The 23,294-nt window shown below is 38.1% G+C and overlaps 1 protein-coding gene and 1 long non-coding RNA gene across 7 annotated transcripts in view; one reads left to right on the forward strand and one right to left on the reverse strand.

Annotated features, from left to right (window-relative positions):
• Window positions 1–1,597: 1,597 nt before the first annotated feature.
• LOC106005759 lies at window positions 1,598–13,645 on the reverse strand. 2 transcript variants are annotated; one of them, XR_006604701.1, is made up of 3 exons: window positions 12,929–13,645; window positions 9,717–9,802; window positions 1,598–3,095 (listed from the first exon to the last, which is right to left on the reverse strand). It is a non-coding gene; the product is annotated as an uncharacterized LOC106005759 (long non-coding RNA). The 2 variants fall into 2 exon arrangements; XR_006604702.1 differs by lacking the exons at window positions 1,598–3,095; window positions 9,717–9,802 and adding an exon at window positions 11,825–12,791 and having other exon boundaries at window positions 12,929–13,149; window positions 13,556–13,643.
• Window positions 13,646–13,684: 39 nt separating this feature from the next.
• CPSF6 (cleavage and polyadenylation specific factor 6) overlaps window positions 13,685–23,294 on the forward strand; it is a 34,602-nt gene continuing 24,992 nt past the window's right edge. For 4 of the 5 annotated variants that reach the window (XM_045073373.1, XM_045073375.1, XM_045073376.1 and 1 more), the window contains exons 1-2: window positions 13,685–13,837; window positions 21,591–21,800. In XM_045073373.1, coding sequence (XP_044929308.1) covers window positions 13,778–13,837; window positions 21,591–21,800 — 270 coding nt within the window. In that variant the 5' untranslated portion in view covers window positions 13,685–13,777. The remainder of the gene's footprint in view (window positions 13,838–21,590; window positions 21,801–23,294) is intronic. The other variant, XM_045073377.1, reaches the window with a different exon arrangement.

The raw sequence follows: 23,294 nt of genomic DNA on the forward strand, positions 1-23,294 counted from the left end.
AAATAGGGTAAGGTCACACAAAGGTAATATGTACCCATAAAAGTGATATAAAAGGATATTTATTGATATAAAAAGACAACATTATATCCTTGGGTGAAAAGGGGGCACACATCATGACACCATTTTTTAAAACAAATGTATATTTCTACATGTGCATCAGAATATCTGGAAAGATATACATGAAATGTAATAGGATTATCTCTAGTTATAATGCTAATTTTTACTTTCCCCTTTTTACTTTTCAGCATTGTCTACATTTTTCCATAATTACCATACATCAGTTTCCTATGGCATATAAAAAATACACAGTTACTTCCAGTCAGGGAAAGAAGCAAAGGAAAATACTCAAAGAAAATACCCAATATGTTGTTAGTAGTTGCCTCTACACAGTGATTCTTCCTTTTACTTTTTTCTTTTTTATGCATTCCAACATGAAAGAAGATACATCACTAGGTACAGATTTCCAGTTATAGGGTAAGTAAGGACTGAAGATGTAATGTCCACGATGACTAGAGTTAACACTGCCTCTTGGTGTATTTGAATGTTAACAGAGTAGATCCTAAGAGCTTTTTTGTTTTGTTTTGTTTTAAGATTTTATTTATTTATATGACAAAGATCACACGTAGGCAGAGAAGCAGGCAGAGAGAGGGGAAGGAAAGCAGGCTCCATGCTCAGCAGAGAGCTTGATGCGGGGCTCGATCCCAGGACCCTGGGATCATGACCTGAGCCGAAGGCAGAGGCTTTAACCCACTGAGCCACCCAGGCAACCCCTAAGAGTTTTTATCAAAAGACACAAACACTGCTTTTATTTTTTTAATATCTATAAAAGATGGTGGATGTTAACTAAATTTATTGCGGTAATTATTTTACAATCTATGGAAGTCAAAGTATGATGCTGTACACCTTAAACTTACACAATGTTGTATGTCAATTATATCTCAACAGAACTGGGAAAAATAAAAAAAGAAAATACTTTGCTGTCTTTATTTTTATTAATTGTTAAATTCTCTTAAATTTTCTTGTCTGATACTAACATCACTATGCCAGATTTTTTTCAGCTACTCTTTGCTTGTCACATCTTTTTGTATCCATTGATTTTTAACCTGTGAGTCTTTGTATAGGTGTGTCTCCTATGTGATGTCAAAATCATTTTGATTCTGATAATCTAGGTCTTTTAATTGATGAGGTTTTTTAACATACATTGTTTGTGTCCTGTTGTATTTGGACATAAACTACTATCTTGTATTGTGTTTTCTATCTATACTTCTGTTTTTCTTTCTTTTCTCCATTCCTGGCTCCTGTTAGATGAGCAAAAAATTTCCATCTCCCCACAACCTTTCTGGTTCCTGATGTGAAGGCTATAGATCATGTTTCTCTGATTTGGGAGGCCAACTTTAACTTTTTAAATAACATATCTAGCATATATAACAATTCAATATATTTTTTTCTGACAGTGTCTGAAGTTATTCAATAGTTCTTTTTAAAAGATTTTATTTATTTATTGAGCGAGAGAGCATGTGGGAGAGAGCACGAGCAGGATGAGCGACAAAGGGTGAAGCAGACTCCCCACTGAGCAGAAGTCTGATTCAGAGCTTGATCCTGGGACTCCAGGATCATGACCTGAGCCAAAGGCCAATGCTTAACTGACTGAGCCACCCAGGTGACTCTTTAATAGTTCTATCATACTCCAGAACAGAATCTTAGCACAGGCTATTTCCAGCATTCCAGCTTTATCACACTGGCTTTTGCCCACGTTTATTGATTCACAGTGGCAATACAATAGCCCTAACTCCATTAGGTATCAAGTTTACATTCAAAACAGTAAAAAGGAGAGGGGGAGAAAGATTATAGCTATCCCATTTATTAAGAAAGCAAAAGTTTTCCCATATTCTACTGTGGAAATTTCAACTAAGTTGCATTGGCCAGAACCAAGTCATGATCCTATCCTTGCTGCAAAGGAAGTTAGGAAAACTAAGGCAACAAAGTGTTTGCCAATAGATCAGGATTCTAGTCTGTCTTTAGGCAAAACTTGAATACAGCTCTTAAAGGAGGAAGAAAATGCATCCCTTATACCATGACCTGGAGCAAATCACTTTCCTCCATTGTAAAATTAGCACATTGGATTAAGTTAACTATATTGGATATTGGATGATGAAAATTTGCATAAGGATAATAATAGCAGAATAGAAGATATTTGAGAAACATTGAAAAGAAGCAGAGCCTGGGTAACTCAGTCAGTATGGCTCTTGATTTCAGCTCTGGTCGTGATCTCAGGGTTATGAAATCAAGTCCGCTGTTGGCTCATGCTCAGCTCAGAATCTGCTTAAGTTTCTCTTTCCCTCTCCCTTTGCTCTTGCTGCGCTTGTGCTTCTAAATAAATAAATAAATAAATAAAATCTTTTTAAGAAAAGAAATATTTAAAGGAAAATTCAACAAGTCTGAGATTGAATGAACCTAGGCTTTTCAACAATTTGTAGGCTTTCAACAATTTTTTTCAACAATTTATATTTTTTCCCTTTCATTTTTGTTTCAACACTACCTAGTAAACACTTATATCTCAATTCCAGTTTATTTCACTTGCTTATTCAAAGATTTGTGTGGTGGGACCAGCATTGTTTTACTACCAACCTGTTTAGCATTAGGTTTCTCCTTCTGTGGGGCGGAAGGAAGCAAGCAAGCAAGACAGACAGACAGACAGACAGACAAGCAGAAATAGAAAAAAAGGCTGGGAGGGAGAGACTTGGATTCATGGGTCCTTCTTAGTTCTGAAATTCATTGACTCTTTTTTTAACAATTCAATTCAGCCAATATTCATTAAATACCTTACTCAACTAAGGCATTCTTCCAGATGCTATGGGAATATAAAGATGAGGAAAATGTGTTCCTCGACCTCAAGGAATTCAGAGTATAGAAGGTATGATATAAGGGTTTGTCATCATTAGTATCACTACTACCATCTTCATCACCTATGTTCTTTTTCTTCAGACCTGCTTCCTCCAAGGCCAATCTTAACATTGTTGGAGCCTAGTGTAGAGACAGTTTGTAACTTCACCCCCAGTATTTCTGTTCCTGGATCCATGTCGTTGGGGTTGTTTCTTGATGAAGGGAGACAGGGTACAGAAAAAGGAGTGAGTGGCAGAATTAGCTTCATTTTAGGAGTCTATGATAATGAGACGAGCTGGGGATACAACAGCCTGCCAGTCAGAACCCAAGCTCCTTAATAATAGCTTACTTAATGCATGAGATGAAACATTTCTTCTTGACTTTGAGTGAGGAGAAGACATTTTTAAAAACTGGTAATGCTCACTATTGAACAATTTAATCACTCAATTGGCCATGTGGAAAGCTTAACCAGAGTTGACTAATACATTTTAAATCTTATCTCTTTTGAGCTTAGAATTTAGAACAAGGCTGGTTCTGAAGTAAGCCTGGCTTAGAAAGAAGCCTTCTCCAAAGTCCCTGCTCTCCAAAAAGGTGGATGACAGCTTTTTGATACCACAGGTGAACATCTACGGGAGGCAACATTCGCTCATTTCTATACTTTCTGTGCTGGGTATTCTCTTTGCTTCTCCAGCTCTATTTACCACCCTTTCCACCCTGCTCTCTGCTCTAGTAGGTGACCTTTATTGGCCCTAACAATGGTACCTCCTCCCCTCTGACTTCCAGTTGAGCTGAACCAGTGGTAGGCCCCACCAAGAGATCTAAGGTCAAGGGAGATGTAACATTAGAATTTATTTTCCAAGATCTCTCCACTGTATGCATGAAGGCTACAGCTGATTCAGGCAGTCTTCTCCAACAGCTACAAATCTCTCTCTCTCTCTCTCTCTTTCTCTCTCTGAGTTTTAGTAATTGGTTTTTCCTTTTACCCCTCAGACTTGCCCTACAGTGCTTCATCATCTTCTGTTAGTTTCTCTTAACCCTGTCTAAACCCCCATAAATGGTTACTCTATTACATATTCCATTTCCCCACTGAGTGTACCATCTCTTCCCTGCCAGGTTCTGACTGACACATATTCCCAGAGATTCCAATGTAGTATCTGTACTTCTAAGGATTATCAGCTCCCCCATCTCTCATACTGTATATATACTTTCTAATTTGAGTTGATGCTTATAAAGCATGTATCTCAGGGGCTGGCGCATAATACTATTGCTCAATAATTGTTGGCTTCTTTCCATTCCTCCATTTGAGGTAAATACTATCATCTCTATTTTTTTCAACAGGTCCCATTGAAGTTCAGTAACTCTTGCCCAGAATGGCACAGTTGAGTCTCAAATGACAGAGCTGGGTTTCAAACCAAGATCTGTCACACTACACCTTACCATGCCACCTCTCACTACATGATAATGAATTCTTATTAACATTTGTCTTACTCATTCCTATTTACTACAGTAGCACCCATGCAGTAGTTGCAGTAAAAATATTTGTTGGATAGGAGAATAATAAATTCTGTCATCATTGATACATTTATTTAGTTGCTGTGTAAGTTGTTGGGAAAAAGGGTTAAGATTACTAATTTTGAGTCCCATTAGCTCCATAAAAAGCAGTTTTTGAGGTTGCGTGGGTGGCTCAGGTGGCTAAGAATCTGGCTCTTGATCTCAGCTCAGGTCTTGATCTCAGGGTCCTGAGTTCAAGCCCAGGTAGGGTTTCACGCTGGGCATAGAGCCTACTTAAAAAAAAAAAAAGCAGTTTTTGATATTGAAAAATGCTTTCACGCATATTAATGTTATTGTATTTTGCTGAAGTCCAGCTCTTCACATGGATTTTATATTTCATCTTCAGTAATTTCCAGAATGAATCATTCAAAACACAAAGATAAATGCATTTTACATAGCACAGAAAAAGATCACTTGTATCAAACAATACACCTTAAAACCATGATGAGAAATGTCTGTTTTTTAAACACAATTCACACAAGTGCTGAAAAATAGTTCATGGTGAACTACAGCTTAGCCTTCGAATGTTTTTATTTTTCAGTCAGGTGTGTGACTCATTATTATCACAGGTTTCTAAATATCAAGTTCCATCCTGAGTCCAAAGTATGGCTAAACTGCATTAAAAAAATCTTAATTTTAGGCTTTCTATTTTTTAAACATTTAATTTATCATTATTATTATTATTATTATTATTTAGTAGGGCATGGAGTCCAACATGGGGCCTGAACTTACAACCTGAGATTGAGACTTGAGCAGAGATCAAGAGTTGGACCCTCAACCAACTGAGCCATCAGACGCCCCTACTATTCTGGTTTTTTTTTTGAGTAAGCTCTATGCCAATGTGGGACTTGAACTCACAACCCCAAGATCAACAGTCACATGTTCTACTGACTGAGTGAGCCAGGCATCTCTATGCTTTCCTATTTTTAAAAATAAAGTTGAAATTCTGTTGTGATAATAAAGTTAATAAATACATGCTGTAGCAATATTAAAAACAGAGAAATGTATATATGAGAAATTAAAATACTCATAATCCCATTATGAGTTCAAATATTAATATATCATTAATATCATTCAAAAATGATATTAACATTTGAACATGTTTCTATGCAGTATTTTGTCTGTACATAATTGAGATGAACTTTTTTTTTGGCCAGTAGCTAATCACCCTGGAAGTGTGTGCATGACCCTGTGCTATAATTTTTTTTAAGATTTTATTTTTTCATTTGACAGAGAGAGAGAGAAAGCACGCGCATGACCAGGGGGAAGGGCAGAGAGCAAAGTAGATACCCCGCTAAGCAGGGAGCCTGATGTGGGGTTTGATCCCAGGACCATGGGATCATGACCTGAGCTGAAAGCAGATGCTTAACCAACTGAGCCACCCAGATGTCCTGACCATAGGCTATAAATTTAATGTTGCAGCTCTGGACTTTGAATCTCAAGGGAATGTATAAAAAAAGAGCAACACTTCGAGTTGGTACGAGGTGACTGCGCTTAGTCAAAGATGTGGCATCTAGCAATGAGCTGAGCAACCATTAATGGTGGAGTTCAGTAAAGTGACAGCAAAGGTCTAGCAGCAACAATGCCAGCAGTAGCTTCCTAAGTAGTTTATCTCTGCAGCATGATCCTGACTTATTTTGCCTCCTTTGGCTTCTGCCTATTTTCCAAAAGGGGTTCTCAAGGCTTGAGCCAATTTTCTGAGTTCACTGATATTCTCACAAAGCATATCCTTATTGTTTAGGTCAATTTGAGTTTTGTTTCTTTTACTTACAGCCAAATGCAATCCAAATGATACAAAAACAGGGTAAATACCATATACACAATGCCAATGATATGCCAATGTTATACAATTTATGACTTATAAAACCTGTACTTTTATACGGTACCGTTGAAAAGAATTTGGTAACAGGAAGTGCACTGTTTGAAATGTGGAACTGGGGGCACCTGGCTGGCTCAGTCACAGAGCATGCGACTCTTGATCTCAGGGTTGTGAGTTCAAGCCCCATGTGCATGGAGCCTACTTAACAAACAAAAAAATGTGGAACTGACTGATTCAAAGAGCGGCAATCAAGGGTGTAATGCCCCATTTCTTTGGCATTGCAATAAGTCTTTCTTATTTAGCCATAGCAAATTGGTTTAACTAATTATTTGGTTTAAACCCATTGGTTTAAGTAATTATTTCTGGAGAGTGCATATGTATTCATTGGGATATGGAGAGATAGCAGAGTATATATTTTTATATTTTTTTAAATTAATTTATTTTTTAAAGGTTTTATTTATTTGATACAGAGATAGAGAGCACAAGTAGGCAGAGCAGCAAGCAGAAGGAGAGGGAGAAGCAGGCTCTCCGCTGAGCAGGGAGCCCAATGTGGGGCTCCATCCCAGGACCATGGGATCATGACCTGAACCAAAGGCAGCCACTTAACTGACTGAGCCACCCAGGAGCCCCTATATATTTTATTTAAAAAACAGAAAAGTTAAGAGTAACTAATATTCAATATAGGAATAGTGTCCCCACTCAATTCATGTCAAATGACTTCATGTTATTAAGGTATGTGGCAGGCATAAAAATAGGTTTCCTGGGGGTTGATATATCCATATTTTGGGAACTTTCTTAAAGAAAAATAACAAAAAATTATGAACACAAAATAACGTATAAAAGCAAATTGTTATTTAGAAGAAGAAAAGAAACAAAGGAATTTCAATTTCATGTGATTTTCTCTTTAAAAGAATATGTAGCAAGTTGAGGGACACCCGGGTGGCTTAATTAGTTAAGTGTCTGCCTTCTGTTTAGTTCATAATTCCAGGGTCCTGAGATTGAGTCCCATATCAGATGCCCCGCTCAGCAGGGAGTCTGCTTCTTCCTTTGCCCCTCCCCCTGCTTATGTTCTTTTTCTCTCTCTCTCTACCATGCTCTTTCACTCTCTCTTGAATAAATAACAAAATCTTTTAAAAAAGAATATATAGCAAGTCGATAATTTTATATGCCTCATTATGTAGTATATTCCAGCTGGTAGAGAGTTCCATTTTGACAAAGCATTAATGAGAACCCAATTTTTCACTTGCAATTTTGCATGTTTCTTTACAGACTAATTTTCGAAAGAACAGTATCTAATTCCTCACATTTCAAACCTTGTTTCTCCTCCAGTACCCATATACTTCTATTGCCTAGCATGGTTGGACACACTCAGATCACCATATGACCTCTGGCTTTGCATTTTCCCATCACAGAAGCTGGATGAGTTGCAAAGTGGGAATAAAAATATTTCTGGAAAGCATTCCTGTGTCAGGATGGTTAACAATAACTTATACACAAATATTTTCCATTAAATCCAAATTAAATGTAATCCCTCATTCAACTTCCACTCAGATGCAAAAATATGGCTGTTGCCGCTCCAACCCCTATCTAAAACAAAGGGGAGTATGTATGAAAGAGAGGAAAGTGGCGTGGAAAGGAATAGTGGTTTTAGACAAATTATGGAAGGGGCCCATGAAAGCAAGGGATTTTGAATCATTAACATTTTTTACTTCCCATGTAATTGCTCCTGTTGGAGGTAGTCCTGAGGAAAGACGGGGACTCTCTCCCCAACACAGAGGATTCTAAAGGGATTCCTTTACACAGGTATTCAGTACGCTGTGCTTGCTGTGTATTATGATACATGGCAGCTTATGAGAGCCCAGTTACATAGACTTAGTGATTTTTATTTTCTTGCTTTAACTAAGTTGACCACTACAAAATGCCCAAGTGTTTTAAAAATCCTAAGAAACCATGGTTCATAACTAATACTAGTAATGAAAGTACACGTAAAAGACAAGAAAGTGTCAGAGCCAACACTTAATTCAGATATGAATTCCTGTCAGTCCCATAAGGAGATGAAAACAAGAATGATGTAATGAGATTTGACAAGAGCAGGACCAAAAATTTCAAGGCTATTTGAAATATGGATTTATATCCACTAATGATAATATGAGGCCATTATAAGAGTTATGCATTTAAAAAATCTTATTTATTGGAGTGCCTGGGTGGCTCAGTTAGTTAAGCAACTGACTCTTGATTTCAACTCAAGTCATGACCTCAGGGTTGTGAGATCAAGCTCCACATCAGGCTTCATGCTCAACACAGAGTCTGCTTGAGATCTCCCTCTGCCCCTCCCCCGCTCATGCTCACTCTCTCTCTATTAAATAAATAAATAAATAAAATCTTTTTTAAAACCTTGTTTATTTCGTCCTTCAAAATTATATATTTGTATGGGTGTTTATGGTATAAAAATGTTAATATAAAATGCTTTACAAAGTGATATTTACATTTACATATACTATGGATGCATGTTTAAAATGTTAAGGGTATTTTTTAAAGTTTGGGGAGCAGGGGCACCTGGGTAGTGAAGTTGGTTGGGTCCAACTCTTCATTTCAACTCAGGTGGTGATCTCAGGGTCATGGGATCAAGCCCTGTATCTGGCTCCACACTCAGCACAGTCTGTTTGAGATTTTCTCTCCCTCTCACTCTGCCCCTTTCACTCATGCTCTGCCTCTCAAATAAATGAATAAATATATTTTTAAAAATTTTAAAAATATAAATTTGAGGAGCATAGAGCTAAACTATGACCTATAGTATGTTAAAACCAAAATCGTATTTCTATGGAGATTACGCCATTGACTGACTTGAAGTAAGTCACAGTGATATATATGTGTCAAATATTTATGGATTTGGATTTGCCTTCTCCAGCCATCAGGTCTTTTTCGATGTGTTGTCATCCAATAGGTAGAATGTGTTGGACAAGACTTGGGGTATCTGCTTAGTTCAGAGCAATTGTCTTTTACTGACAACTGTCCACTCTTTCCTAACTCACAGAGTAGATTTTGTAAGCTGTGTTTTTACTCTATGACTCCATCTCCTTAGACTAACTTGATTGGACTAAAAGTAGACTCCTATAAAAATTGAGCTAATCAGTTGCTGTCTCTTTAGATTTTATGATTGAAACTCAAAACATATAGCCATTTTCCTGAATGGTGCTTGTTTGAACTCTGGAGCTGAGGTTGCCACTGTTGCATAGACATGTGCATGGAAAAGGAGAGAAAGTTCTTCTGTATAGAGAAGGACATGTACAGAAGACCTTAGAACATTATTTACCTCCTCCCAACCTCTTTGTTACTCTTCTTAAATATTTTGATTTTATATTGTTTATATCGTTGGAATGATGTAATTGTGGAAAGGACAGGGTCGCAGACAAAGAATGTGGGCAGCCTCTAGAAGATGGAAAAGGCAAACAACTGTACTTACCTCTAAAGCTTCCAGAAGGAATGCAGACCTGCCGACATCCTGATTTTGGCCCAGTGAGATCCATTCTGGACTTCTGATCTCCAGAACTATAAGATAATGAATTTCTGTTGTTTCAACCCACTACCTTTCTGGTAATACCATTGTCAAGTTGCTCTCAAGGCACTGTGGACTTTGAATTCTGTGTAGATTTGAATAATAGAATTTCAAAACTGAGGGGGACCTTCATGAAGTAAAGGACTTGCCTAAGGCTACCTAGCTGGTCAGTTGTAAAGTCAGGATAAAAACCCAAATCTCTAATCTTTCATCTATGTACATTAATGACTTATAAGATGTCTAACAAAGAGGGTGGTATGTAGAAGCACTGATGAATAAGTGGAGAGTTTTTACTTTTTGTTGTTATTATTATTAAGCATTTTTTTTTGTAAACTACAATATTTCATTTCTTGAACATTGCTAAGTAAGCAGGTACCCTATAACAACATTTTATTTTTTATTGTTATTTTTCCTCAGAGAGAGAGCTAGGGAGGGAGAGAGAGAGAGAGAGAGAACAAGCGAAGGGGTGGGAGGGGCAGAGGGTAAAAGAATTTTAAGCAGGCTCCATACCCAGCCCAACACAGGGCTCAATCTCATGACCCTGAGCTGAAATCAAGAGTCAGATGGTTAAGGAACTGAGCCACCCAGACACCACTATAACATTTTAAAATCATCAAAAAGCCAGCCAGGACCTGGTGATTCACAGACCTGTACCCCTGGGGATAAAATTATATGTTTATAAAAAATAAAAAATTAAAAAAAAAACTATTTAAAAAAAATAAAAAAACAAAAATGGTAAAAATAAATAAATAAATAAATAAATAAGCCAGCCAGGGAGTGAGGAATTACCTGGGCAAGATGTAGAAAGGATAGGCCTATACATTCAGAGTGCTTTTGCATTTCAGATTCAAAAGAGATGGCTGAGAGGTTACCCTAATCCAGGGTGATCCATGAGATACTAATACTCATTAGTATCTGGAGATGCCTTGCAGAAAATAATGAAAATCCTCTATGGAAAAAAATAACTATCCTAGGACTCATATTATTTCTTCAAGTATTTCAATTATCATGTTCTGCACACAGTGATAGGTAATAAGACAACATGAGTGAGAAACAGCATAAGGAACACAACAAATAGGGTTGCCTCAGTGGCCCAGTTGGTAAAGCGTCCAACTCTTGATTTTGGCTCAGGTTGTGAGATCTCTGGGTTGTGAGATTGAGCCCCGTGTTGGGCTGGACATAGAGCCTGCTGAAGATCGTCTCTCTTTCCCCTATGCCTGCCCCTCGCCTCTCTCTCTTTCCAAACAAAACAAAACAAAAAAACCACAACAAATACCTAAAACAAAGAACCAACAATACACTCAATAGGACTCCAGATATTGGAATTAGCAGAGACCCAGATTGTATACCAACAATGACTACTGCACTCAAAGAGATGAAAGCCAGGACTCACTGTTTTGATAGAATGCTATAAAAATGAACATTAACAGGGGCGCCTGGGTGGCTCAGTGGGTTAAAGCCTCTGCCTTTGGCTCAGGTCATGATCCCAGGGTCCTGGGATCGAGCCCCGCATCAGGCTTTCTGCTCAGCAGGGAGCCTGCTTCTCCCTCTCTCTCTGCCTGCTTCTCTGCCTACTTGTGATCTCTGTCTGTCAAATTAATAAATAAAATCCTTTTTTAAAAAATGAAAGTAACAGATTTTAAAAAGAATCAGATAGAAATTCTAAAGCTTAAAACTACCAAAAAGCCCCACCCCCAAACCAAAATTAATAGCTAAATAGATGTTTGACATCATGGGAGAGAGAATTAGTAATCTATTTTTTTGTTTCAAAAAAATTTTTTTTATAACACAAGGTCTATACCCCACGTGGGGCTTGAACTCATGACCTGGAGATCAAGAGTCACATGCTCTACTGACTGAGCCAGCCAGGCAACCCAATTTTTTAAAATTTATTTTAATTTCTATTTGAGAATTAATCAAATATATTTTGATTAGAAATATATTTTGATTAGAAAATATATCAGAAAAAAGCTATTAAAAATGAAGCATGAAGAGATAAGAAAGAGAAGGTAAGAGAAATAGTGGGTAGTATAGATTTAACATACATTTGTTGAAGTTTTAGAAGGAGAGAAGAGTGGGGCAGAAACAATATCTGAAGAGGTAAAGGCTGAGTATTTTCCAGAACTCATGAAAGACATCAATCAACATATTCAAGAGGTTCGGTGAGTCCCAAGAATCATAAATAAAAAGAAATACACTTCCAAACATACATAGTAAAGGAGCAGGAAGCCAAAGTCTAAGAGAAAAAAATCTTAAAAGCAGCCAAAGTCGGGGTGGGGGGGGAACCCCCCAATGACCTCTAAAGAAACCGTCACACCTTTTTCGTGGGCAATGGTAGAAGTCAGAACCCTGGAATGATTTTTAAGTGTACTAAAAAGAACATAAACTGCCCCTACATCAAATCTCCCCTTTCCTGCCTTCCTTTTTCACTTACAAGGACCCTTATGATTACTTTGGATCTATCAGGAGATGAAGGATAAGCCAAATTCCTTAATTTAATCATACCTGTGAAGCCCCTTTTCCAATGTGAAATAATAAAGTCAGAGGTTCTGGGGATTGGGATATAGACATCTAACATGGGCCTATGGTGCCCACGCCAATCTAAAAATGGGTCTCGCTCCTTATCATGAGTCGCTTTCGTCTTCTATAAAAGCCCCATGGAAAAAAGAGAATCAGTATTTCCAAGAAGTAGAAGAGGATGGGGGCATTTTGCATATTACCTCATTTAAACTACCATGAACCTTCAAGCTTGGTGATGTACGTTTTATTACAAGTCTGAAGATTCTGAAATTGAACACGAGAGAGAGGTTAGGTAACTCGACTGAGGCCATCCAGCTGGTAAACTGACGGACTAGTAATTGGTATCCACATCACCATACTGGTCTGTAAGACTCCAACGAAGCTTCTTCCAACATACCAAGTACAGGTGGATCTTCTTTGGCTTATCATTGTGTGAGCGATTTCTGCATCTTAGCCAACACTCTAATTTGGTGGTTTTTCAAATGGGTGAAAAAGAAATAGAGAAGGAGTGAGGTTTCTAACCGGAGACATCTTTGAATAAAATATTGGTGGCAGAAAGCGGTCTCAATTGATCACGTGATCCCGGTTAACTCACTCACCTTCTATTTGGCCTCAGTTCCCTCATTTGAAAAATAGATGTTTGGAGCTAATGACGCCTTTTCCAGGTCCCTTCTCGCTCAGACATTCGATGGTTCTAAGAGAGAAGCCCCTTGCCTCAAGATGCCTCTATCGTGCCGGGTGGGCTCTAGGATGGCTGCATTCAAGTTGGAGGCGTTTGAAGTATTCAGAGAAAAACCAACTGCGATCTAAGGGGGTAAAACTGAAGGGCAACGGACGGGGAAAGAGGAGATGAAAGGAGAAGGTGACGGGAGGTAGAGAAGCAAACATAAATGGCATGCAAATAACCTAAGTAGCTTGCAAATTGCCTAAGATAACAAGCCACGGGAATCCAGCGTTTACTAGGCAGATGAAACGGTGGGTCTCTGAGGATGCGGGGATAAGAACATCGTTTTCGCTCTCAAGGCGCTCCCAGAATGCTGGGTTACACTCCGTATGTAATCACGGACATAAAAAAAACTTCCACCTCTCTAGAAGCCCTGGCTGTGAGAACCGTGAGAAAAACTGAGAAATGAAAATAGTACAAAACGTTTGAGTGTGCCAGAGGCAACGTGAAAACCCCGTCTCTGGAAAGAGCTGGGATGTGCCCCGCAAACCCCAGGCCTAACCTACACACAAAAGAAGCCGCCTCCGCCAGCAGAGACGCAGGCTTTTTCTCCGCGCCCGCCGAGCGGCCCGGCTGCTGAGAAGACCGCCGCCCCCGGCCACCCCCGCCTCGTCCCTCGGGCCTCGGAAGTGACGCAGAGCGCCCCGCCCCCGCCGCTAGATCCGCTGCTGCTGCCGCGGCGGGCAGACCTGCAGGAGGCGGCGGCGGCCTCGGCCGAGAGAAGATGGCGGACGGTGTGGACCACATAGACATTTACGCGGATGTGGGTGAAGAGTTCAACCAGGTACGTGAGGGCCCGTGCCCACGCCGCCGAAGCGGGCGGCGCTGCGGTCCGGACGCTGACCCGGGGCCCGCCGCAGGCTGCGAGCCGGCGCCGCTGCAGACCGTGCGCCCTTGCCGCCTGTGGGCCGCGCCGTCCGACCCCGGCGCGGCGCCCCCCTCGCCCCTCGTTCTACCGCGTCGTTTCGCGGGCCGCGGGTGATGCGGCCCGCCGCGGGGCCCGGAGCGCGGACGCGGGCCGCCGTGCAGCCGCCGCCGGCCCCTCCCTCGCCGCCGCCACCCTCCCCATTGTTGGCGGCGGCCGGCGGGCGCTTCCCGCCGCGCTAGGCCCGGGCGGTGGGGCCGCATGTGCGCGGCGGGAGAGAACGGGCCGCCGCTGCCGCCGCCGCGCCCCCTCCCCCGCTGCCGGGCCAAGCAGGAAGCCCGGCGGGGCGCGCGCCGGCCGCCGCCTCTCCCCCGGCCCTGCAGCTCGGGCTCCGATTCCTCTCGTCGCTCCATTTTGTCTCCCCGGCCGCGCACGGTCGCCTCATGGAAGGCCGCATTCATGGCCCTTTGTATCCCGCGCGCCCAGTTTCCTGGGCTCCTGCTCGCGTTTGCGACAGGTTTCGGCGTGGCGTCTTCTTCCTCCTCTCCTCACACTTTCTGAAGGCGGCTTCGGTGTGGGCACGTTTGCAACAAGTCCTTTGACTTTTGCACCAGCGTTCGTGCTTAAAAGTCGGCGCGCGGGCCTTGCCTCGGTGGTCGAGGTCTTGCAGTGCTTTTGAGGCCCAGTTGTTCTTGGCTTTTGTGATGAAAATACCTGTGAAGGTAGATGGCCTGAGCCGCAGGAAGACTTGGAAGCGTGTTGGTTGGATGGGGGGTGGGGGTAGCTCACCAAGAGATAAGAGGGGTGATTAAAATAAAAGAACGTTGACCCGAAATTCTTTTAGTATAGTTTAAAGGGTTGTAATTAAGACCTGACTTTCGGAAGCGAATGTAAAATGCCTTCCGAGGGATCTGCTAATTTAGGTTTTGGAAGGTGGAGAAAGTGAGAATGGAAGGTTTTTCCGGTATCTCACAAGCCACAGAAGAACTAGCCGCGGAGCTGTGATGTCTGATGTTGGACATCCTTGCAAAAGATCTCGTTCGTTACTAGAGTAGTGACGTGTAAGCGCTAAGCCTGCTGTTCCCATCTTTACTGCCTTTATGTAGTAACACATTTTTAAAAAATTAAATTGTGCCTAACTGTAGTGCACCTAAATGCTTTATTTTTTTATAGTCCAGGTCCGTAAGAGAAGCTTGGTATAAATTTAGTGGTTAATGTGTTTTTCTTTTTTTCCACCCACAACATTCAGGACTTTATTTCTGACCAGAGGCTCAAGATTTTTCTTTTTTTAAAGATTTTATTTATTTATTTGACTGAGAGAGATCACAAGTAGGCAGAGAGGCAGGCACAGTGAGAGAGGAAGAAGCAGGCTCCCCGCTGGGCAGAGAGCCCCGTGCGGGGCTCGATCCCTGGACCCTGAGATCACGACCTGAGCCGAAGGCACCCAGGCGCCCCAAGGCCTCAAAGATTTTCTTAAAAAAGAGAGAAAGCTAGAATTCCTTAACAGTTCTTATTTTCCGGAATGGCTTTGTGCTTTTCTGATTTAAGTATTTTGAAAAAGAAAAATATTTTTCAGGTAGCTGTAAATTGTTCCTACTCTGTAAAAGACTGGATATTGTAATCAAATGCTAAGTTTTAAATTTTTCATTATTTTTATTGTGTTTATATTTTGGATCGGTGAAGCCTGAGTTGTGTCAATGGCAAATCAGAAAATGATCTTGGGCACTGCAATCAGATTGTAATGCTTTTAAGATCAGTAGACAAAGACCTCTAGGAAATGTCTTTTTATTTATCAAATGGGTATAACATTCCATCCAAAAGAGAATGTTCAAGACTATCTTTATCAGGTTTTCTTATAAGAAAATACATTTGCTTTGCCCTTTCCCCCATGATAAAAGAAGAATTTGGGTATTTGGGTGCAGTTTTAGAGTTGGAGCTTTCTTCAGGACCTCTTCATTAAAGAGGTTTTTTAAGGCTTTCCCATACTTAATTTGGGATGGCCATTTCTTTAATACATATAGCTGGAAGGAGTGATACTTGTTTATCCTTGTGCAGTAACTAGTGCTGACTGAGCAGGAGGTAAGAAGAGATTAAAATTTTGTGGCCCAGATAAGGAACTATTTTATAGGGTTCTCTTAAAAATGTAGCTCTCTGTTGATGTAAACTTAACAGCGTTTTGTTAACAATATTATACATATTGTATATTAACAATATTACACATATTGTATAATTTTTCCAGTAAAATCTCTATACTTTTGAAAAGATTAATGGGATTAAATAGAGGCTTTGTTTTTGTTATTATTTTGCTTTTATAATCTGCTTGCTGTGGTAATTCCTCTACAAAATATGTCCACAAAAAGATAGTTGGTCGTTTTCAAGGTCCATCCTCTTTATAAAAACGTTACTGTTACTGAAATATTTTTCTGAAAATTGATCAGAATTAGAAGCAACTACAGAATTACTGATCTAATTTTCACTTTATTGTGAGCTGGTGACCTTATTTCTACTGGTTGCTATAGTAAACTATGACTCTTACTGTAGTTGGGTTTTACTAATTATAACCAATCTTGACTTATTTTGGCTTCTAAACTGCTGTAAACCTTCATAAAAAAATCCTTGTTCTTCACTGTGAGCTGCAGATTTAATTGCATTTGTGCACTTTGAAATTCTCTATAGTCTGTATTTTCCATTTTAATTGGTACTTTATGAAGCCCCCCCCCCCAGGTGTGTATTTTGGTTAAGGACAGATTAAACTTACATCAGAAAGTATGAGACAGTCAGCTCTCTTAGGAGAAGAGAATTGGGAAATGGGGTGAGAATAAATTTAGTGAAACTGTAGGGTTCCTTTCTTCACCAGATGGATTTAGAATGAAGAATAAAGTTGGAGAAAGAGAGAAGGCACAAGGGACTTGGCTATTCTTTATGGGTGCTCTTTAATTCTTAAAGTAAAGGTCTTTGGATATAACCAAATTGAGAACAGTTAGTTACTCCAGTGGAAGGAAAATTTGAACTACTTCCAAACCTCTACATTACTTGAATTTGGAGTTGAGAAGAAAACAGTTCTGTTTCAGCCTCTGTAGTATGTCTCAGTACAGCTTGAGCTGGGATTTGTACTCTCACGTGGTAGTTGGCATCCCTACTATTTAACAAATACAGACTTTAATTTTGACCAAGACCAAATAAAAAATTTTCAGACTCAGTTGTTCAAAATACATTTCTTGATTATCTATTATTATATGCCAACAAAGAGGTTTACTAAATTCAGATAGTCTCTACTCTTAAAATGCGTTGTAGTTGGGGGGTGAGATACATCTACATAACTAAAACACTCTGACAGGTCACATATAAAACTCCTTTGTATCCTTGTAGAATTTTTATTGATGGGGAAAGTAAAAAATACTAGGAACCTGAGGAAAGTTTACACTGTATACATTTAAGTGTGTGTTTTGCATGTTTGGAGATGAAAAGCTCTTACTATAGAATTTAGTTACTGATCTGTCTAGTGGTAGGTCACTGGTAACACAGTGCTTAGTACTTTGACTACTGAGTTTTAAAATGAAAATGTTATATAGGTGTTGCTGGGAAAAAATTCCTTCAGAAATTAAGGACCTAGCCATCCTCGTAAGTCAGCTTGCCTTTATTTCGTGAGTTCAGTATACTTTATATTTAATCATTTATGTATCTACTCGAGCCAGTTGTCTAGCTGACTTTGGAAAATAAGTTTCTTGGGCAAATGTCCGTGAAAACCTTATTTTTAGTAAATTTATATTTAATAGAAAATCCTCTGAGATAAGGCTGTAAGGTTAAGAATGAGATTGACTCAGAAACTTAGGTAGGAATATTTAGGGGAGTAGAGCTCTTCCCATTCAGTTTTACAGTTTATGAGTGTAGTTTATTCAACTGCCTGTGAATTGTCCACCATTTGTGGTTCATGTGGCATATTTTTAGTACCAGGTTGGCTTCTTTACCATTAGTTGACCTTTTTACAGGGATTGAAAACTAATTTTCAAATGTACTCAGAACACAAGTAGATAAAAATAAGAAAATGATGTATTTTCTCTAAAGGTAAATATGAATTAGATGATCTTCTACTGGATATTGCATGCTGGTATTTTTCTTTCTTGGTATAGAATACATTTTGTAAATGTAAATGCAAAATGTAAACCTACCCTCTTTATATTTCTCCAAATGGAAATGGCTTATACGTTCCTTTCTCTTTTTTCTTCTCCTCTTCCTCCTTCTCTTTTAAGTAGAGGGGCTTTAAAACAAGTGGCCCTTGCTGTACCATTACTGGTACTCTTCGTGTAATGCAGGGATGCTATTATTACAATTTAGGATCACCAAAAGCTATGTTGGGCTTGTCAGGGAGATTGAAGAGTTTTGTATGGTTTTTCCATGGTCAGCCCAGTGGTGGTATACAGAATGTATGTATATACAGGACATCTGTGATACTAAAATTTTGTGGGAAGTGATTAAGAAAAATATGTCTAAAAACAAGTGCTTGGAGGGAAGAAGAAACATTGCCTATAGAAGGGAGCTAATGGTTATTTTACTATCTATGTTGTTTTAAACTGTTTTTTCTAATGTGGCAACAGCTACTTGTATATCATGTAGAACATAATCTTGAAGTGTAAAATCTTAAAAGAATGCCGTGCAATTAGAATGATTATAGCGATTTAGAATGTAGGGAAGGAGAAATATTACTGTTTTTTTTTTTAACGAGCCCCGAGAACTATTATTTTATTGGAAGTTACATGTTATGTGCAGCTCTATCAATAGATAAGTTATTATGAAAAGCAGATAGTTAGACTGAGCAGCATTTGGCATCTAAAATAGTTAGAGGGGCAATGTTGGTTTTTGTTTGTTTTTGAATGCCATTAAAAGTTCCTAAAGATGATAATTGAGAAGATTCTTTCCACAGTAGAACTTGACACTGTTGACCATTTCTCTCTGACACAGTAGAAGCTATTTCCTTTTTGTTCAGTACATGTTCAGAGCTCACCTTCTTTGTATATGACCTGTGATACACATTTTGCATAATTTCAGAATATGTGTTTTTCCCCTTTTAAAAATAAGAACAGAAAGTAGATGTGTTCTGTATCTTTTTTTAATATGGAGGATAGATGTGATATGCTGAAGCTGAAAAGGAAGATTACTGATACCTCAAGAGTATGTGATTTGAATTGCATTTTTAGTAATGGCAGCAAATGTATTCAGATTCATTAATATTTTTTCACCACGTCCAAATGCATACCGTTGGGGCTAGAAGTACAGGCTGTGGCCTTGGAACAGAGCGAAGCTAACTAGTCCACATGGATATCAAACCCCGGGACCCTGGTCTCAATTAGCATCATACTTCAACCAATTGGAAGCAGTCCAACTACCAGACAAAATGGCTGATCCTAAATATTGGTAGAATCATATCAATGTGGAAAATTGGTTGGTGTCAACATAGGAATTCGTGGATGGACAAAAATAGTAAGTGATTGTGATTCACCAGGTTAGTGTAGCTGCGATTATGCTTGTAAATTATTGTCTACTTATGTAAACATTTTCCTAGATTAGAACTAATGAAAAATCAAATGATGTGTTAAACCTGTTTCATGAAAATATAAATTTTAAATAATCCTTGCATTCTTTTTTTACTCTCCCTCAGACCATATATTGTGATTGTAGTCTCTACTGAGGAGGATGGAAACACAACTCCCTTTGAATAATAATAATAATTCCACTTGGTGTACAGAACTGGATTGCAAGAGTTTAAAATGCCCACTGCCCCTTGTGGGAATCTTTTTTAGTGTCTTAAGTGTATGGAACCACTGCTGCAACTACGCTGCCTGAAGCTTCAGCTACACTGAAACTTCATAACAAAACTTAAACTCCTTTTTCCTAATTTTTACTGTCACTGCAATTTGAGCATGTTACTTTGTTTAACAAAAATTCAGTTATAAAAGATTATTTTGATATTGCTGTACAAACAAAACAAAATAAAATCAAGGCATAATTTAGTTATTTGTGGTCTTAGTTTTTGCCCATTGCTAAAGATGGCTTTGTTCTGTGACTTAACCTAGAGATCTTGGATTCCTTATTAGATAAGTCTTACAGACATTCTACCTCATAACAAAATGTTATGTAAAGATGCTGTTATGTAATTAGTAAATTGGTTGACTCAGTTATGCAGAAGATTACCTGAAGATGACTTTGTAAATTTCAGATTCCTTTAGCTATGTGTATAATTGTTATTTCCCCTTTTAGGTTTTTTCCACTTTTAAAAAAATCTTTACTGCTCTTCTGGGTAACAAAGCAAAGCTATGTTCTCTTGGGGCCTATAATAACAACATTTTGTTGATCTGTTTATAGTCCTGTTATAAATGCTTTCCTTTGGGTCATTTGTCTACCACCTAATACTTCTTAAAACTATTAGAACTTTTAGCTCCTCCTTATGTGCCATTTATATAGCAGTTCCTCCTTAATAAGTTATATTAATGAGAGGATATAACCCAGGTTCTGGGCTCTCAAGTTTGTTGTTTTTTGATTGTAGTTCTCTTCTTTTATTATCTCAAATTTTCTACCTCATAAGAAAAATGAAATCGTTCACATTAATTTAGATAGATACTTAGTGATGGAAGGGAAGGAAGATAAAAGTTTTTTCTTCTGATTCTGGCTAGTCAAGCCTGTGGCCTTTACAAAGGGCAGTTTAAATGGTGTTGAGTGTTCTGCCAACGTCTGTATTTCATTTTTCTTGTAATTATTTATGGTAGAATCCTTCTTTTTCATTTTTCTCCTGTGTACATTTCTGTTTCTTGTTTGCTTTCCGTTTTTGCTTGCTTACCATTCAGGCATGTAAATGGCATCCACTGGCATTGTATTTATTCTGCTCGTGATACTCAGTGGCAGAGCTTTACTAGATCCTTGTTCATATCATCTTTCTCTTGCTAATTGACTAGATATCTCTTGCTAAATTGACTAGAGATCTAAGCGTTCAGGTAAGCAATAACTCTTTGTTGACTGAGAATAATGAAACTATTGCTGGATACTAATTTGGATAGTTATATGCATATTTTATTTACTGTTAATCTATTTCTTGTTCATTTGTAATGACATTTGGAATAATTTATGTACCCACATTTCTTCATCTCTTTCTTTGGCTTAGCTCACTGTACTTTTTTCTAAAACTAGTATCTTGCACAGAGTTGGGAAACAAGATACTGAATACCATAGAAAATAATAGTTGTATTTGTCTGCAGTTAAATATTAAAAGATTTATAATGGCTCTGACTTTTGTTCGTGATATTTTTGTGTCATTTTTTTAAAGCCCATCTCTTTGCATTCATGTATTATTACTTCTACTCTAAGAGTATTGTACTAACAAGGAAAGTTTTACATCACTACCTATTTTGTCTATCATTCTTATCCCTGAGGAATGTTATTTTCCATATTATAATATATGTAAGTGGGAAAATAGGATTTATTGTACAGAAACTCACTTTATATAGGTACCATTCAAGAATACATCTATGGCGTGAAGTAAAGAGAAGATTTTTACTGAGATCTTTGGGGCTTTATCTTCTACCAGATTTTTAAAACAAAATAGTTGAATGAATTTGTATTCCAGTCTGTTTAGTGGTAGTCTGACTGTTGTATAATTTAGAGCATTATTTCTGTGTCTCAGGAGGCTGAATATGGTGGGCATGATCAGATAGATTTGTATGATGATGTCATCTCTCCATCTGCAAATAATGGAGATGCCCCAGAAGACCGTGATTACATGGATACTCTCCCACCAACTGTTGGTGATGATGTGGGTAAAGGAGCAGCACCAAATGTTGTCTATACATATACTGGAAAGAGAATTGCATTGTATATTGGAAACCTAACATGGGTAAGTAAACTTAACATATGAATTAAATGATTGGTAGTTGGTTTTGAACTGTTCAAATAGTTAATTTATTCCAGTTTTATAAAATAAAAATTTGAAGATTTGATGTTCTGTATGCTTGTTTATGCAATGAAGAGAGAAATTCAAGTATATTTAAACATTATAAATTCCAAATCTAGTTTTGAATTTTGTGGTCATTCAGCTTGTTTTGGTAGACATTCCAGTTAAATATAATTCAGTTATTTTGAGTTTAAATCAGATATTTTTTATATTTTACTACTTCTACACTTCTGTTATCCTAGTTTTACAAAGAAAAATACTCACGTAAAGTCTGCAACCAGGATTCAGAACTCTAGGAACAACAGTTTGATCTGGGGTTTTTAGATTTTTCATTATTAGGCTCCTGGCTGGGTCAGTCAGAAGAGTGTGCAACTCTTGGTCTCAGGGTTGTGAGTTGGAGCCTCATATTAGTTGTGGAGATTGCTTAAAAAAGTAAAATCCTTTTTAAAAGAAATTTTCATTATCTAATTTGTATTACAAACTTACTGAATTTTATTTCTGCTTTTAAATTTGAAATCTCATTTATTATGGAAACACTGCTATATACTTTATATTTTAATTTGGGTTTTTATGAGATTATTGATTGGGCATTTCATTAACTGGGCATTCAGTGTATATTTATGATTTTATTAGCATTAAATCTTAAAATCATTGAAACAGCCATATGGAATCTTTATGTCTCTGCTTAGAAGCATTTAGTACATACATTCGAAAGTTTAAAAGTTGTCTAGAAATCAAAATCTGTCATCCTTCTTTCCTTGGTAGAATTTTAAAATGTTCACATTTTTAAAAAAATTAGTCTCCAACCACTCAGTCTGAGCAGTTTTATAATATTGGAGAGAGTATCAGTAGTATCAATATCAGGAGTGTGATTGCTAAAGAAGGCTGAATCTTAGATTGTCCATCTATTATTTTTGTGATCTTGGACAAGCTTTAAATTTCTCCACTGAACCATGTGTGAAAGGGGAATAGTGATAGGACTTACAGGATTGTTTTAAGAGTTAAATATTTGATATAAAGTATACATGATAGGTACTCAGTACATGTTAGTGTTGTTTTTTAATCTTACACTCAAATATAAGGCAGAATTTATTTTCTGAAATAATTTCCTTTAAGGGAAGAAGTGGTAAGTGAGATTGGTTTTATTAAAAACTTAGTATCATAGGAGTTTAAAGTTTGGAGAGACTAGAAAGTCTTTAAGAGTAAAAAAAAAACAACACCTTTTTTTGAAATAAATCTTACCTCCAAGGATATATACCTTCTGATTTCTGAAACGTTTATCAGGGGATGAAGTTAGGTCCTCAAGTGCTTTTATACCATTTAAAAATTAAAGATTAACTGACAGTGACTCTGCTTAGATTTGCACTGAACATTAACTGTCTTGTTTGTTCTGAGTTTTCTCTTAAAACAAGTTTAAACAATACAAATCTTGGCTAT

Source organism: Mustela putorius, unplaced genomic scaffold (genome assembly GCF_011764305.1).
Source record: "Mustela putorius furo isolate JIRA1106 unplaced genomic scaffold, ASM1176430v1.1 tig00537227_pilon_pilon_pilon, whole genome shotgun sequence".
Taxonomy (NCBI): domain Eukaryota; kingdom Metazoa; phylum Chordata; class Mammalia; order Carnivora; family Mustelidae; genus Mustela; species Mustela putorius.